Source organism: Geotrypetes seraphini, chromosome 1 (genome assembly GCF_902459505.1).
Source record: "Geotrypetes seraphini chromosome 1, aGeoSer1.1, whole genome shotgun sequence".
In the NCBI taxonomy this organism is placed as follows: Eukaryota; Metazoa; Chordata; class Amphibia; order Gymnophiona; family Dermophiidae; genus Geotrypetes; species Geotrypetes seraphini.
This window is the reverse complement of record NC_047084.1, coordinates 338,576,519-338,594,613: the sequence shown is the minus strand read 5'-3', so window position 1 is coordinate 338,594,613 and position 18,095 is coordinate 338,576,519. Positions and strand designations below refer to the sequence as shown.

At 41.7% G+C, this 18,095-nt stretch overlaps 1 protein-coding gene across 6 annotated transcripts in view; it reads left to right on the top strand.

The window, feature by feature from the left end:
• USO1 (USO1 vesicle transport factor) overlaps positions 1–18,095 on the top strand; it is a 210,209-nt gene that overhangs the window by 153,623 nt on the left and 38,491 nt on the right. For all 6 annotated transcript variants that reach the window (XM_033960394.1, XM_033960401.1, XM_033960384.1 and 3 more), the window contains 2 exons: positions 7,756–7,874; positions 12,082–12,263. In XM_033960394.1, the coding sequence (XP_033816285.1) occupies positions 7,756–7,874; positions 12,082–12,263 (301 nt within the window). The remainder of the gene's footprint in view (positions 1–7,755; positions 7,875–12,081; positions 12,264–18,095) is intronic.

The following is an 18,095-nucleotide window of genomic DNA, read 5'->3' as shown; positions in this document are numbered from 1 at the left end:
GGCATCCATGAAACCTGATATGGAATACTGCCTAGTGTAATATTTCATTAAGAACACAAGGCAATGCTCCTACCACACTCATGTAGGTTCATTCCTTGTGAGGACAGGATCAGCAGTATAATAATTTAAGAAGGAACTCCCAGGGAAGATGGAAGGATATGTAAAAATAATTAGCCTTCTGTCCTTGGAGACAGAAGGCTAATTATCTTCACTTTCTCTGAGGGCAAGCAGACCACATAAAATTTTCACACGTGGGAATCCCTAGCTACCAGGCTCACCGAAAATAAAAACTCTAGGATAATAGAAACTTGCAATGGCAGGTTGGAAAAGTCAGTCAACCTGAAAAAGAAACATACTGTTGTGAAGGTGCAGCCTGGAACAGAATAAAATGGGCCTATGAGGGTGGAATTGAATTCTAGATTTCAAACAAATTCTGCAGGACTCTGACCAAACCGACTGTCGCATTGGGTATTCTACTCAAGGCAGTAATGAGATATGAATGTATGGATTGAATACCATGTTGTAGTCTTTTAAATCAATAATTGAGTAGAGAGTGTGGCACAGTGGTTAAAGCTACAGCCTCAGCACCCTGAGGTTGTGGGTTCAAACCCACACTGCTCCTTGTGACCCTGAGCAAGTCACTTAATCCCCCATTGCCCCAGGTGCATTAGATAGATTGTGAACCCACCAGGAGAGATAAGGGAAAATGCTTGAGTACCTGAATAAACAATTCAGAGCTCACCTGGGAGAATGGTATAGAAAGTTGAATAAATAAATAATTGAAGCTGACCTCAGTGGATATTGATGCAGCCATACATCTGCTGAAACTGTGAGCCTTGACATTACCCTCAAGAATCAGCCCAGCCTAGTTTTCTTAACTTTTGAAGAGTAAAAAAATCAATTCACTTTAACTCTCCTGTGGAGAAGGGTATGATGGATTCTATAGGACACCTTCTCCGAGAAGTACCTGGAATCATCATCACACTCGAATGAATGGTCCAAATTGGAGTCATCAGAATACTCCATGTGGGAGGACTGAGTCCATACTTGTTTCCAATGAGAGGAACCAAATCCTCATCTGGAATGGAACCAAGAGGCAGGTTCTCATCTTGACTCCAGTGAGCTTTCTCCACAGATGTTGAGGGGGATGCCTGAAAAGGCACTTACAGCGCTGTCATCAGTGACCATACCACAGGCTGTGGGCCCTGCGAGGCAGGCAAAGATAGAGCCATAGCTGGTGCAAGCGTCCCTCCTGTGCCGAAGGAATCTGCATTTGGAGAAGCCCCGCCAAGTGCTCTTGGAGCATGGCTGGAATTTGTTCATTGAGGACTGACATAGGTAAAGGCTGGGGTACTAGCCGAGAGACAGCATGTAGAGTTGTTGCTGATAAGGCAGAAGCTGGGTCCTGGCTACTGGGAGACCTGCTCCTCCTGGTGTTGACACTTCTCAGATACTCAGGTGTCCTGTTTCCACATGTAAATAGTAGCTTTCTAGAATTGCTATTTATATGTTTATGTAATCTACATGTGTTTACATGTAGATTACATGTGGATATTTACATGTGGATGTACTTTTATATTTGAACAGTTTATTAATAATAAACAGCAGAATAAACAATAAAGAAGTGGCAATACATGCTGTTATCCTAGGCAGGGGCAGCATATGCTCATATGTGGGTGACATCATCCATGGAGCCTGGTACAGACAGTACTAAAAGTGCACTGTCATTTTAAACTTCTCAAGAAGCTTCGAGTCTACCTGCACCGTGCATGCATGAGTGCCTTCCCACCCGATGTTGGCTCATGGTTCCTCGTTTTTTTGTTCTCCGTGGATCAAAGTTGTGTTTTGGAAGCCTTCTCCCAGATTCAAAAAGTGCACTTGTTGCCAATAGCCCATTTCCATCACTGACCCACAAAGCTGGTGCATTCAATATCTGGGCCTGGAACATTGAATGGACACTTGCATCCGCTGTTCTATGCTGCAGAAATGCTCTCTAAAGGCTTGATGCATTCAGCAAGAGAAGTTGTTTGGACTGGCCATGGCCTCTGGCGACAAATTGATGCCATCGGTATTGACATCGATGCCTCCCTTGACGTCGGATGTCATTTCTGCATCGGGTAAACTTGCTAAGAAGCCGTCTTCTACTTCACCAGCATCGCAAGCATCATCAGCATTGAGTCCCTCGATGCATGCATGCCAAGTGCCAGTGCCATCATTGGTCTCCTGTGCAGGCCGTATCTCCTATAGGGCATGCTTCCTCATCGAGGTCACCCATTCCTCAACACCCTGGAGCACCGATAGTACTGGCTGTTCAGCCAACAGTACTGGTGCAGTCCTTCTAGGACCAACTGAAGGAGTTTTTTCAGAGGAAGCTTGGTGACCTGTTTAAGCTGCATACAGCACTGGTTCCTACATTGACTCCCTCGGTACCGGCCCAGCCTGAGCATAGCACATTGAGGTCCAAGGGTACCGACTCCAGCTCTCCAGCAAAGCATCGACAGACCTCGAGATCACATGGTACTGATATATGCACAGTACCGATTCCCGTTCCTCTCGGCGCAGATCAAGATCTAGACATTCTTGTTGACGAACTTAATCTTCATCTTCCTCTTCGTCTGACCGGTACTGATGTCATCGAAGGAGCCCTTCTCGAAGTTCTCAGAGTCATTGTATTTCTCAGACAAGAAAGCATCTTTCTTCTCCTTCCTATAGAGAATCTCCTGGAGTTCTAGATGTTGTTTCTGATCCTTCTCAATGAGATACTGATTCTGATCTTGAACCTACATTATCTGCTCCAGAGGCATATGGCATCCCATCAGATCCATCTCCTCCAATGCCAAGACCCAGATCTCCTTCAGAAGAACTTTCTTTCACTAAATTCATCAGGCAAATGGGAAAAACTTTGCCTGTTAAGCTGGTATCAGACATTGAGTCCAGAGCAGAGCTCCTTGAGGCCTCTCACTCTTCCCATAGCTCCAAGGAAGATAGACACTCTATATAGAATTCAATCTTGTCCCTGCTTTGATAAGCCGCAACTGGCACATCAGTCTTTATTGGTGGAATCTACTCTTAAAAAATCCTCCCGTACCAGAGTATATGCTACTGTTCCACCAGGTCATGAAAGCCACACCATGGATAAGTTTGGGCGCCGCCTCTTCCAAAACTCTGTTAGCCAACAAAATTCTCAGTTATAACTTCTATATGTTGTTTTACCTTAAGCAGCTCATAAAGAAATTGGCTGATTTCCAACAATATATTCCATCTGAGTGACTTCCAGAATTCCAGGCGACTACTCATAACCTCCTTCAAACCAGAAGTTTATTGTTAAATACATTTTATTGAGCACAACAATCAGAATCAAAAACAGAAAACAACAAGGTAGCTCAAATTTATATACTAAAACCATCAAACCCACCCTACCAACCCAACCCATCCCCCCACCCTCCCCCTCATGAGTGGGAGATTTAAATGTAGAATTTTCTGAGGAAGTAATTTTGAATGCTATTAAAAAGCTGCCTTTGTATAGTAAATATGCTATCTTTTGGGAACAACACTTCAAATTGACTCTCCGCCTATATATTTCTCCTCGGAGAGCTTTTCTGGCGGGGCTCTGCCCGACTGCAGACTGCCGGCGCTGTAGTGCTCCGGATGCTGGTCTTGGTCACATGTTTTGGTCTTGTTCATCCATACAGAACTTTTGGGACGCTGTCTTTTTTTTTGTGGATGACATCTGGAACATTACAGTTCGGAGATCAGCCCTGGTGTTATTTGGAGCCTCTTTGCATTTTCATCCTCGTCGGCCTGGAGCCTCTGCATTCCTTCGTTGGATGGCTGTGATTGCTATCAAGTGCATTTTGCTTAAGTGGATGGAGGCGGAGGCTCCTGACTATTCCCTTTGGCGTAGTCATATGATTACGTTGCTTTCTTGGGAACGGAGAGGTGTTCAGGACATTTCTTCCTTGCCTTGGCGGGCCTTTCAACGAATTTGGGAGCCTTTTTGGTCTATACTATCTCCGGTGGCTCGTAGCCACATTCTGAACTGCTAGGGTCTTGGTATTATCCTTTTATTTATCTCATTTTGTTTGGCAAACCAGAAGTTTATAGCAAGATCATCTTTTGATGCATTTGATGTTACATCCAGAGCATCAGCAAAGTCTTTCTTAAGCATGGTAATCTGACACAAGCATGCTCTAAAGCGACAGTCCCATCTGGGGTGCCAATTGAGCAGCTAGCCATGCTCTTAGGTGTGCAAAATGTGCAGAAATAATGGCAAATGACACAAATGTTCCCAAAAAGATATTGATTTTATTAATTTCCATAACAACTATCAAAAGGTTATTTGCATCATGGGGTCTTTACAGAAACCAAAATCTGGCATTTCTAGTAAAGAATCCATATAAATATTATTATTATTATTATTATTATTAGGTTCTTATATCCCGCCATACCCAAAGAGTTCTAGGCGGTTTACATTCGTTACATTAGGATCCGGTCTGAGCCCGGATTTACAAAAATTTTATCGGAATTGCAGGTAGCGCGGAAGGAGGCACAGGTTTATCATAGTTGGGTTAGAAGATAAAATGGAGGGAGTGGGAAACCAGGAGAGGGGGGGGAGAGGGAGGTGGGGGTGGGGGGGGTTGGAGTGTATGCGGGGAGTAAGGACTAAGGGTCTTGTTCGCGGAAGAGGTGTGTATTGAGAAGTTTTCTGAAGTCTAGGTAGGTTGGGGCCTCTAGCATCATTTGGGCTAGCCAAGGGTTCAGCCTGGCCGCCTGGAAGGCGAAGGTTTTGTCGATGAATCTTTTGAGCTGGCATGATTTTATGGAGGGGAAGGTAAACAACTGGATTCTGCGGGATTTCTTGTTGGTGCAATACATATTGAAATGTGGGGAGAGGTATTTTGGTGAGAGACCAAATACTGTCTTGTAACAGATGCAGGCGAACTTGAAGAGGACTCGGGATTCGAAGGGTAGCCAGTGCAGTTGGTGGTAGAAGGGGGTGATGTGTTCCCATTTGTTCAGGCCGAAAATGAGGCGGACAGCTGTGTTTTGAATCAGTTTTAGTCTTCTGGTGATTTTCTTTGTGGAGCTTAGGTAAATGATATTGCAATAGTCCAGTATGCTGAGGATAGAGGATTGAACTAATAGTCGAAATGCAGTGTCATCGAAGTATTTCTTTATGGTACGGAGTTTCCAGAGTGCTGAAAGGCCTTTCTTGACAATGAGGTCGGTGTGATTTTCTAGGGATAGATGTTTGTCAAGCGTGACTCCTAGTATTTTTAATGTTTGTTCGAGTGGGAAAACCAATCCTTTCACCTGGATTGTGGTGTCTTTGATTTTGTCTTTGGGGGTGGCTAGAAAGAATTTTGTTTTGTCTGGGTTGAGCTTTAGTTTGAAGGAGAGCATCCAGAGTTCTATCTGGCTGAGTATGCTAGTTATGTAGTTGAGAAGATCCTGGGATAGACTGGTTAGGGGGATGACAATTGTGATGTCATCTGCATAGATGAAGAATTTGAGCTTAAGTTTGTGAAGGAGGTTACTGAGGGAGGCGAGGTAGATATTGAACAGGGTGGGGGATAAGGGGGAGCCTTGTGGTACACCGCAGGAGTTCACCCAGCTGTAGGAGAAGTTGTCATTTTTGTGTACCCTGTAGGATCTGTTTCGTAGGAACCCTTGGAACCAGCTGAGTACCCGGTCTGAGATTCCAATGTGGGCCAGGCATTCCAGGAGAATAGTGTGGTCAACTAGGTCAAACGCACTGCTTAGATCAAATTGTAAGATCAGGGCGCTGGAGCCCCGACTGAAGAGTATGTGCAGGTGGTCTAGTAAGGAGGCGATGATGGTCTCTGTGCTGTGGTCCGTGCGGAAGCCCGATTGATTGTCGCTTAGGATATTGAATTTATCCAGGTATGCGGAGAGTTCTGCTTTTACTGCCCCTTACATGACCAGTATGACATCACACTTGTCAACCAATCAGCCAACAGAGGCTGTCCTTAGGTTTGAACAAAGAAAATTCCTTTTGACATAGAAAAAAGTTTCACAAATCATATTTTTGTTTACATTAATTTCTGAATATGCATAAAACATTATAACATACCCAATACACTTTTTGTCATTCTCAAAAAGCTTAAATCAAACAGCTTGTCTGTTAAAGCCAGCCTGCATTTCTGTTTTCAGCATCTCCTGAAAAGTCTTTGGTCCCTTTATCAGAATTGAAGCAGGAGAGACCTACTCCCCCTCCCTTCCTATGCTGGAGGTCAAACTAGCTGACCTTTTCTGCTTTGGGCCTCTCAAAGACTGGTATTGTCATGGTAGCAGTGTCTCTGGCTTAACTTAACCATTTCTAGATGTTGCCTCTTAGGCTCCCTTAAAGTTTCTTAAATCTTATATATGTAAAACATTTGAAATTAAATACAAATCATTCTCTCACACATCATTCATAGGGATCCCTTCATTCACACATCCACAGCAATACTCATATTTCATTCCTAATCAATACTGCATTCAAAGCCTATTCAAGATTCTTCTATACCCAACATTGGAATATGAAATTATGCTCCAAACTAACCAGCTCAAGCACATCTTTTATCAATTAGGCCATGAGGCTCAAGGCGGGAAACTGCACAAAAATGTAGAGAGAACAGAGAGAGAGACAGAAAACAAGATGAAGTCATTAAAACAAGATGGAGTCATTAATACCTCTATGTGTGTATTAAGTATATATATATATATATATACCTGATTTCCTCTATGGTCTGATCCAACAGCAAAATACCTAAAGAGAACATTATTATACTTTTTCTTAACATTAATCTGTAGTGTGTTTTTCTGGTCTTGGCTATATCCATATTCAGATTTTCATGCGCCCACTTTTCCTATGCTCTACATCAGGAGGAATGAGGTCTTTTTCCACAACCAAAAAAATCCTGAAGTCATTCAGCAATAGTAGTCAGTGGTCTTTTTAATGGGTATCAACCAACTAGGAAGCTGCGATCTGAGTAACATCATTGTTTAGAGGTGCCTTCATTGAGACAGGTGAAATCAGAGAGTTGTCAACATTCTATTATAGCAGTTCAGGGCTCAGCTTTTACATTATAAAACTTTTACTTACCTATTATCTCAAAACTAAACTAATCCCACAGCGAATTCCTGAGAAGGGAGGTCTTGCTTCTTACAACAAAAACTGTTCCTTCAATTCCTCCCCTCCCCTTCAAAGGAAGTCTGGTTATTTAACAGTGAGTACTCCCATCTGATAGACATGAGCCCCTTAGTTTAGTTGCTAGCTCAAGCTTACTGAGAATCCCATTGAAGTACAGTAATACCATCAAATTTTATAACTAGAAGTGGGAAAGATCTTACAGTGACACCTGATCTGTGCAGACAGCATTCTTCAGAAATAGTTTTTTGAAGAAACATCATTCTGCTTCTCTTCATTACTGCTAGCTAGTATAGAGAAGTTTTGGAAAAATTGAAGCGAGCGATCTTGCAAAGGAGACTTAAATAGGATACTTGCTAATGAATTTAACAAACTATTTATTTATTTAAAAATTTGTTACTCGCTCCATCCTTTGGTTCTGTGCGAGTTACAATAATGCATTCATAAATGCAATAAAATTTTTTCTACATAAAAATATATATCTCCCACAGATATATATATATATATATATATATCTGTGGGAGAAAAGTTTTACATTTCAAAGATAAAATCAATTCATGTTCTACTAAATATTTTTTTAAAGTTCTTAACAAGAATTTCAGCTTACAGCACAAATATCAGAAAATCTTGGAGAAGAGGAGCAGTTAGTCCAAGGCTTGTGTGCACTTTTGCTGGGTATCTGCATATACAACAATGATAATTCACTTGAAAACAATACCAAGTAAGAATGTTGCATCCGAGTTTTTGCTTTAGAATCATAGTAAAATTCTATATTAAACTTTCAAGATTGGTATAGGCGAATAAATATTTTCAAAAAAATAAATGGGGAAAAAATTGCCATAACCTGTAAACTTAACAACAAAAAATACACTAGGGATCATTTTACAAAGCCGCGCTAGCGTTTTATGGCACGCACCGGATTAACGCGCACTATAATGCATGCTAGCCGGAAATCTACCGCTTGCTCAAAAGGAGGCGGTAGCGGCTAGCGCGTGCGGCAATCTAGTGCACGCTATTCTGCGCGTTAAGGCCCTAGCGTGGCTTTGTAAAAGGAGCCCTTAATTTACAGCTTAATTAAAAAGGAGGAAAAAACTCCAGGAGTCCATGACATGCACTTCTGCTGACGCTATTTTGCACTGCATAAGTGACTGGAGTTGCTGACTCCAGTTTCTTTTATTGGTCAAAAAACTCCTGTTTGTTTTTATGTTTAACATATCCTTGTACAGTATTTGCAGTGTATATTTTGAAAATAATTTAAAGTTGAAGAGCATTTATATACAAAGTCCTGATGGCGGCTACTCTTTCACCTACCAGCTTCATCAGGGTATAATATGCTCAATGCCTAGAAATATGAAACAATCATCCTTGTCAACTAAATATATTTCTGGTGCAAAGGGTATAGGAGTCTTGACAAGTGGGCTATGTATCCCCATCTACAAGTTTGTGTAGAACAATTTAAATTTTTTCCTGCTCCAGGCTGCATTCCAGATTCTCCTCTGTTGTTCCTTCTACACGCGAGTTGGAAGGTAGTTTTGTGATCTGCTCTGAGATCATTTTTTTTTTTTTTTAAATCTTTTAACAGGCAAGGAGGCACCAAGAATATTCTGTTGAAACTAGAGGCCTAATTGCTGTTTAACTGGGTAGAGGTCCACCTGCAGATGCTGTCAACAGCCATATAGCGGGAATAGATAATGTGCAGGGAGTGGTCACTGTCCCAGAAGGTCTTCAACATTATTGTGCATTGATGGGGGCGCTCGACGTTCAGTCTGATGGCATGGGCTAGCACAGTGTCTCTCAAATATTTTTAGCTCTGGCACACTAAACGGAGCAAATGTTTTTCATGGCACATAATTGAAATTATAAAATTGCAAAACCAACAAAAAATTAAATTTAATAATTTATTTAAAGTTCTTTAAACTATGTATGGGTAATTGTAACAAAGGTGAAACTAAAGTAGATATAATAGAATTGCTAATCAATGTGATGAATGTACAGTGGTACCTCGGTTTATGAGTGCACCGGTTTGCGAGTGTTTTGCAAAACGAGCAAAACATTCGCAAAATCGGTGCCTTGGAAACCAAGCGCGCCTCCCCGCGAACCGGCACCCTCCCCCCCGTGATCCGGCACCCCCTCGCCACCATCGGTCACCCCCCTGCCACCATCGGGCACCCCCCCCCCCCGCCGTTATTGGGCACCCCCCCTGCTGTGATTGGGCACCCCTCCGCCGCAACCTGAAGTCCCCCAGAGCCCTCTTCTTACTTTAATGTAGCACCGGCATGTCGGCCTCCTCTTCTGTGCTGGCCTTGAGCATGTGCGCATGCTCAAGGCCTGCGAGTTCACGTTCTCTCTAGCAAAGTTCTGGGAATCATCATTGACTCTACATTGTCCTTCAACGACCACATCAACTCCCTAGTAAAAAAATGCTTTTTCAATCTTTACATGCTAAGAAAAGTCAGATCCTGCTTCCACCAACAACATTTCGCTGTCCTTGTTCAATCCATTATTCTGTCCAGACTAGATTACTGCAACTCCATCTACCTAAGCCTAACAAAGGAAAGTCTTCTCAGACTTCAGCGGATTCAGAACACCGCAGTTAAACTAATCTTCGCAAAAAGCAAATTCGACCATGTCTCCCCGCTTCTGTCTAAGCTTCACTGGCTCCCAGTCATCCTCAGGGTTCACTACAAATGCGCCTGTCTAGCCTTCAAATCTCTTCACGGCATCCTTCCTCCCCTCTTTCCACTATCTTGGCTCTCCTCGAATCCTAACTCCACCAGATCCACTCAAAAATTCAAACTATCCTTCCCCTCTTTAAAAGGCATATCCCATACAGGAAAACTTGGAACATCCCTCCTCTTCAGGATCACCGAGCTGTGGAACAGCTTTACTGCCCATCTTCGGAGTTCGACCTCCCTCCAACGCTTCAGAAAACATTTGAAAACTTGGCTTTTCTCCAAAATGTAACTACTCCCTCCCTCTCCATTATACTAAGTCCCCTCTTTCCTTCCTTTTTACCAAGCCCTTCTTCTTTCCATTGGAGTTCCTTTCTTTATTAATTCCTGTAAACCGTGTCGAGCTCCACTTCTGTGGAGATGATGCGGTATATAAACTTAAGGTTTAGTTTAGTTCCTGTTTGTCTTAATTAGATTGCAAGCTCTATTGAGCAGAGATTATCTCTTATATGTTTAATGTACATTGCTGCGTATGTCTAGCAGCACTATAGGAATGCTAAGTAGTAAGACTCAAATATAAACCGTGATCCATATTTTTGGGCCCCAAAATCTAGGTTTATATTTGAATATATACAGTAACTCAAAACAATAGTCAACAAGCAAACATATATTTCATCATCCACAATCTGCAGTCATTCTCTTTTATTTTGATTTAATTTTTGTCAGAGCTGAAAATCCAAGTTCGCAAAGATAAGAAGATCCAAATGGTAACAAAGCCTGGATTGCTTTGTTGCACAGGGTAGGCTAACTACTGCATAAAAAATAAAACAGAACACTAAAATTACTTGACGTTACTTTTCAAGGACCAATCATGTCAAAGAATGATACTTGACTGCGCGGTTGTATCCTTACTCATACAGAGGATCGTAACATTGACAGACTTTTGGGTACATGACGTACATGTCATCTATTATAGTGTAAACTTATGAAGGGAATTTTTTAAAGTAAAATTCTGGAATTTCTCATGGCGCACCCAGAACCTCTTTGGGGCATTCTACTGTGCCTTGGCACACAGTTTGAGAGACACTGGGCTAGGAGGAAGAAAGTCACACGTTTCTTCAGCCAAAGATGCAAGCCCGGAAGCGCTGGAATGGATGCTGTAGTACAGGGGTAGGCAATTCCGGTCCTCGAGAGCCAGAGCCAGGTCAGGTTTTCAGGATATCCACAATGAATATGTATGATATGGATTTACATGCACTGCCTCCTTGAGATGCAAATCTATCTCATGCATGTTTATTGTGGATATCCTGAAAACCTGACCTGGCTCTGGCTCTCGAGGACTGGAATTACCTACCCGTGCTCTAGTACAACCCTTTCTAGAAAAGGGTTTCCTCCATTACCCATGAAAGGTTGGGTCATTCGCAGAATTGCAAGCCACACAGAATTAGTAATTCTGTTTGTCACAAATTGGCCGTGTCAGCCCTGGTACGTGAATCTATTTCAGTTATAAAGAAACAAGTGTCTTAGACTGTTGCTGCATCTGTAGCTTCTCTCACAAGGTTGAGCTGCCCTAGAGGACTTGGAACGCTTTAGGCTTATGGCATGGCTCTTGAGCATGAGACCTTTAAGAAAAGGGTTACTCGGAAGTGGTCATAGTGATAATAACTTTCTTTCTTTATTTTTTTTTGTATACCACAGTACCACAAACAGTAGAACTATAAAAGGCTATTATTCTATGGAAACTAACTAGTAAAGTTTTTTTCTTGTAAGATCTAAACTGTCTCTAGAAGTGAATCTTTTCTCCCCAAACCTAGCAAAGCTCCGAGCAAAATAATGTATACTTACCCAAAGATATGTCTTCTACTCTTTTCCTCTTGGAAAGAGAATGTCCTCCTCCCTCTTTCTGTTGTCTCAGAAAGATGGTCAGCAAAATAACCACATACCAGTGTCAATGTAAATTTCACTCTGTAAATTTCACACTAGAGAGAATGAGACAAAGCTGGTGTTCTTTGGAATGTCAGTGTCCAGTGTTGCAGGAAGTCTGGTAACAGCCATGACAATATTGTCAAAAAAAGATGGTTACTGGCTTAGTCAGAGGACTCAGTTAGGTAATGCAGGCCTTATGTATACAAATGGGTATGGGCAGTATATCCACTACAGACTCATTGACTAATGACTGATTTTTGACTAGAATAATTATCTTCAGAATTTCATCACACCTGTTAACATGAACATTGATGTTTCTTTTATTTCTAGAGAAAAGTTGAAACAGTTAATTGAGAAGAGGATTGGAAAAGAAAACTTCACAGAAAAATTAAGTTTTATTCCCAAGCATGAACTGTATTCCAAAGCAGCTCAGAAACCTCAACCAAACTTTTCTAGCCCAGACCACATGATGTTTGACCATGAGTTCACCAAACTGGTAAAAGAACTGGAAGGTGAGCAAATGTCCTTCATTTCTGTACTTTGAGTGGTTTTGGGAAGAAAGAGAACATGTCGCTTTAGAATTACCTTGGATCTTTAGATGATATACACAATGCATAGCTATCATCAGTGAAAGTAAACCTGGTTTTATTTGATTATAGAATGAAAGCTGCATAAGAGTAAACACTTCTACATGTTTTGATCTACATAAATCAGGCACGATTCAATTTATTTGAGTATTTTAAATCTTTAATGTCATTATTTTTCACCTCACAACATAATTCAGGCCAACTCTCATTTTCAATGTGTTTTGATACAATTCGAACTATGCTGTTTCTATGAGAGTGTGCTGGAATGACAACAGGAAATTAATTTCCATTGCCTCAAATAAAAGCCATTCTGTGAGGGAATCCTTGGGACTGTTGGTTGATCAAGGAGTTACAGGTGTGCTCAGGGAGGATAAGGCCATAGTGGAGAGACTGAATGAATTCTTTGCTTCGGCTTTTATGAAAGAAAATGTAAAATCTTTCTTAACTGGAAATAGTTTTCAAGGGTGATGAGGCAGAGGAATTGAAAGAAATCTCGGTGAACCTGGAAGATGTACTAAGCCAAATTGACAAGTTAAAAAGTGATAAATTACCTGGAAATTGGAACTACAAGTGAGGTGATTAAATTTGCAGATGACACTAAACTGTTCAAAGTTATTAAAACACATGCAGACTGTGAAAAACTGCAGGAAAACCTTAGGAAATTGGAAGACTGGGCGTCCAAATGGCAGATGAAATTTAATGTGATCAAATGCAAAGTGATGCACATTGGGAAGAATAATCCAAATCATAGATACCAGATGCTAGGATCAGCACTCAAGAAAAAGATCTGGGTGTCATCGTGGACAATATGCTGAAACCTTGCACTCAATGTGCAGCGATGGCCAAAAAAGCAAACAAGATGCTAGGAATTATTAGAAAAGGGATGATAAACAAGACTAAGAATATTATAATGCCTCTGTATTGCTCAATGGTGCGATCTCACCTTGAGTATTGCGTTTATTTCTGGCCTCCTTAGCTCAAAAAAGATATAGCGGTACTAGATAAGGTTCAAAGAAGAGCGACCAAGATGATAAAGGGGGTGGAACTCTTCTCTCATATGTGGAAAGAATAAAGAAGTTAGGGCTCTTCAGCTTGGAAGATAGATGACTGAGGGGAAATATGATCGAAATCTAAAAAATCCTGAGTAGTGTAGAACCAGTACAAGTAGATCGATTTTTTTACTGCATCAAGAATTACAAAGACTAGGGGACACTCAATGAAGTTAGAGTAATACTTTTAAAACTAATAGGAGGAAATTTTTTTTCACTCAGAGAATAGTTAAGCTCTGGAATGCGTTGCCAGAGAATATATAGCTGGTTTTGAATATGTAGCTGGTTTAAAAAAAAAGGTTTGGACAAGTTCCTGGAGGAAAAGTCCATAGTCTGCTGTTGAGACAGACATGGGGGAAGCCACTGCTTGGCTTGGATTGGTGGCATGGAATGCTGCTACTATTTGGATTGGCCTCCATGAAGACTGGATACTGGGCTAGATGGACCATTGGTCTGACCCAGTAAGGCTATTCTTATATTATCACAGCTTCTATTTGGCCCTTCTTAGGCTGATTATGATAGTGTGCCCTACAATTTGAAAAATATACAGCTAAAAGTTACTAATGTACTTCCACATTAGTGCACATTAATTCATACACTTTATTAGTAATTGGGCCCATTGAATAAATCGGGACTTGTACTCGTGAATAACACATTAGTCAACTCCTAGAACCTTATCTTCCAAAAATATTCTGATTCCTAAATAAGCATCTACATCACTATCCAACAAACTTCTTACGTCATTGTTAGGTAATTTCTCTTCTGTAACCCGTATATACTGATATTCTCCACTTCTCCACTGTATCCTGTTATCACTTGATTCTCTGCTATGTAATTCTTTCGGAAAAATCCAGATATCTTATAATTGAATCCTCTACCACACCTTGTAAAGAACATGAATCACTGTTATGTAATTATCTAGGTAATCATTGTTACGTAATTCTCTCGGTAATGTCCAGATCTCTTCTAATTTGTAATCCGCCTAGAACTGCAAGGCACAGGCGGAATAGAAATCACTAATGTAATGTAATGTAAAATAACACACATTAACAATGTTAGTGCAAGTTTGTAATTTAGTTGATAGTTCTAAGTAATTTGTGGAGTTTAAAAAAAAAAAAGCAGTTTTAAGTTGGCAGAAAAATTAACACAAATTGAAATTTCACAATTTTACTTATATCGGGGCTTTTGGGGATTAAAGAGAATTACTTTTGAGCTTCTCCCTTTCATCTTCATATGATAACCTCATGCCCTTGATCACCTCACTCTGAAATATGCTTCCTTTTTGTCTCTTATGGAAGCTTGCTAAATATTTGAATACTTTTATTATATCTTTACTTTCACTGAAGAATATTTATTTATCTTATAAAAACACACTCTGTGACTTATAGTACAGTCATGTACCCTCTTAGTGGTCCTCATTTTGAATTGGCTTCATGTAAGAAGATAGGTCAAAGGTTCATCTAACCCAGTGTCCTGCTTCTTACAGTGGCAAAACCAGGGTCACAAGTACTTGGCAGAATTCCAAGAAGCAGCAGGATTCCATGCTGCTAATCCCAGGGACAAGCAGTGGCTTTCTTTGGATCTGCCTTAGCAGTTTATGGACTTTGTCCAAAAACTTATCCAAACTTTTTTTTTTAAACCAGCTACATGAACTGATTTTATTACATCTTCTGTCAACAAGCTCCGGAGCTTAGCTAATCATGGGATGACAAAAAATATATATTTTTTTCTATTTCTTTTAAATTCTATGGGGCTCATAATCAAAACAGAAATACGTCTAAAAATCGGCCTAAATCGGCTCTTGGACGATCAGTAACATAAGTCGTCCAAGTGCCAATAATCGAACTGGGTTTTAGATGTATCTAAAAATGACTTAGACCTTCACAGTGCTGCTGTATGCCCAAAGCTAAAAGGGACGTTTCAGGAGGAGTGTCAAGGACGGGACGTGGGCCGTCCTAGTCTTAGTTGTACTGCATGTAGAACCGAAAGTTTTACAACACTGCCTAGACGGAACTTGGACGTTGTGACTTAGGCCATCTAAAACCAGGTCTAAGTCCATAGAAGGTATCCAAAGTGGCCAGATAAGCACTGCAGACACAAAGTACAGACCCCCACACACTGCCCCAGTGATCACTGACCCCCCCCCTATAAAAATTGTAATAACAACTTTACATATCTGCTTCCAGAACATCAGCGCCTGGCATAGGAAAGCCTAGTAGAGCTGCACAGAGGTGGCTTAAGTGGTCTTAGGGGCGGGTTAGTGAACCATGGAGAGGAGGACCCAGGCCCTTAAGCCACTCTAATCACTGCATTCATGGTTAAACATGTTCACCCTCCAAAATAATCCAAAACCTTTTTGTACTGCCATATAAGTGGCACCTGCAGCAATAAGGGCTAATGGGGTGGTAGATAGGTGGGTCTAGTAGGTTCTGGGGGTGTGTTGGGGGGCTCACCATGACCTATAAGGGAGTTGTAGTGAGATATTTATGTGGCACACTTTTTGTGAAATTCACAGCAGTACCTTGTAAGGTACCCCACTACTCTGGTGCTATGCCTGGGTGTCCAGTCCATCACTTTTCTGGCCCCTCCCACGCCCAAAAGGTCTTTTTCTAGGCGTTTTTGATTTGGATGAATTTTTGGACAAAAATGAGATATAAAGATGGACGACTTAGTGGTCTGGATGATCAGACGGCTGGATGTACAGTTAGACGATTTTCGGAAAAAAAGAATATGTTGGATGTATTTTTTGAAAATGGACCTTTTCCCATGTCCGACTTTGGGCGATTAGCGACTTAGGCCCAAAACGGACTTAGATGTTTCTTTTGATTATGCCCCTCTAAGGTACTATGTAACTTCATGGCACGTTCCCTAGTCTTTATATATTTTGAAAGGGTAAACAATTGATTTGTGTTTATCCATTCCACTCTGCTTAAGATTTTGTAGATCTTTATCATACAATGCCCCCCCCCCCCCAGTTGTCCTATTAATCTCAGTTTATAGATGTGGATTCCACCATCCAGAATTGTATTTGGACCTTGGACTTCTGCATCTGGGGAGGGCCTGATTGGCCCAGGTTGTATAAGTCCCCTCCTATGGGTGGGACCTTATGTGTCTGGGCCAATCAGAGCCTCAGGCCCCTCCCCGGTGGATCCCAGGATGCACCAGGGAGGGGAAGACTGGGCCCACCATTTTGAAGAGGCAGGCTAGCTGGCCGGAGGGAGTAGGCATCCCTCTGGTGAGCCATCTGAAAATAAGGTAAAGGGGGGAGGGCGGGGGTCATTGAAGGCATGGACGTGGCGCATGGCGACAGGAGAGCTTGGGCATCTCTCCCACTGCCAAGGGGATTTGGGGGGGTTGTTGGTTGGCAGTGGGAAGATTTGGCATCTCTCCCGCTGCGGGGAAGGGAGTGTCGGTTGGGTGGGAGAGATTGGACATCTCTCCCGCTGCCGAGGGGAGATGTAGGGGGTGTTGATTGGTGGCAGGAGACACTAGACATCTCTCCCATTGCTGGGGGTAGGGGGGGAATGCTACTGGGGAAGTGTCAGTTTGCGGCGGTAGACATTCGCTATCTTCCCTCTGCCGGTAGTGTGTGTCAGTTGGCGGTGGGAGAGACTGGGCATCTCTCCTGCTGTCAAAGGGGCTAAACTACACATGCTTAAGAAGTGTGCTTTTACTACTCCCATTAAAATATAAAATAGACGACAGTTTGATTCTTCATGTCATTTTTTTTTCTTTTTTTCCATAAGCCACAGTCAACACATGCCACAAAATGCACTTTCAACAGTGCTGTCACTGTACTGGCGTCCCTGGACCAGTCTCTTAATTTTTGTCACCAAAAGCCAACACCGCTCTTGAAGAATGGCTCAGCGATTTTTAAGAATCCACCGGAGTGCTCATTTCATTATTGAAGAGCCCATTTGCATGGCAGTGTTAGAGTCTGCTAGAAAGCTTGCTAAAGACCAAGATAAGCTGTTTTGATAATCCGCAGCTAAAATATATGTAAGCTAAACTGTCTGGAAACCAGTTTAGCGACTGCGTTAAAGTTTTGAGAATCTGGGCCTTAGTTCCTAAATTATATTGACAAGTGAATGACACCAGACCCAGAGATTACAAAAAATAAATGCTTATTATTTACAAGCTAATACAGTAACCAACCTTAAATGAATATACCTTATATACTCTCATATAAGTCGATCCAAGTATTTTATTTTTATAAGATGAGGTACCCTTTTCCCCCCACCGTGAGAACTCAGGGCAGCCATTCAGCAAGCGGCTCAGTGCCGGGCAGGAGTGAGGAAAAGCTCTCTCATGCCTGGTACACTGCTGGACCACCAGGGATTCAAAAAGATATACAGGGGGAGGTGGGAAAGAGGTAAAAAAAAAAAAAAAAAATTGACAAAGTTGGCCAGGACTGGAGGGGGGAGAGGAGGTAATTCCTCCTGTCTTGGCCAACCCCACTAGGCCACATGGCAGGCCCAGCGGAGGCCTGCAAAAAGTCCGGGGAGGGGGGGCAGGTGGACGATGACCCAAATATAAACCGAGAGAGCCATTTTTGGGGCCACAAAATCTCGGTTTATATTAAAATATAAACAGTAACATAGTAGATGACGGCAGATAAAGACCCAAATGGTCCATCCAGTCTGCCCAACCTGATTCAATTTAAATTTTTAATTTTTTCTTCTTAGCTATTTCTGGGCAAGAATCCAAA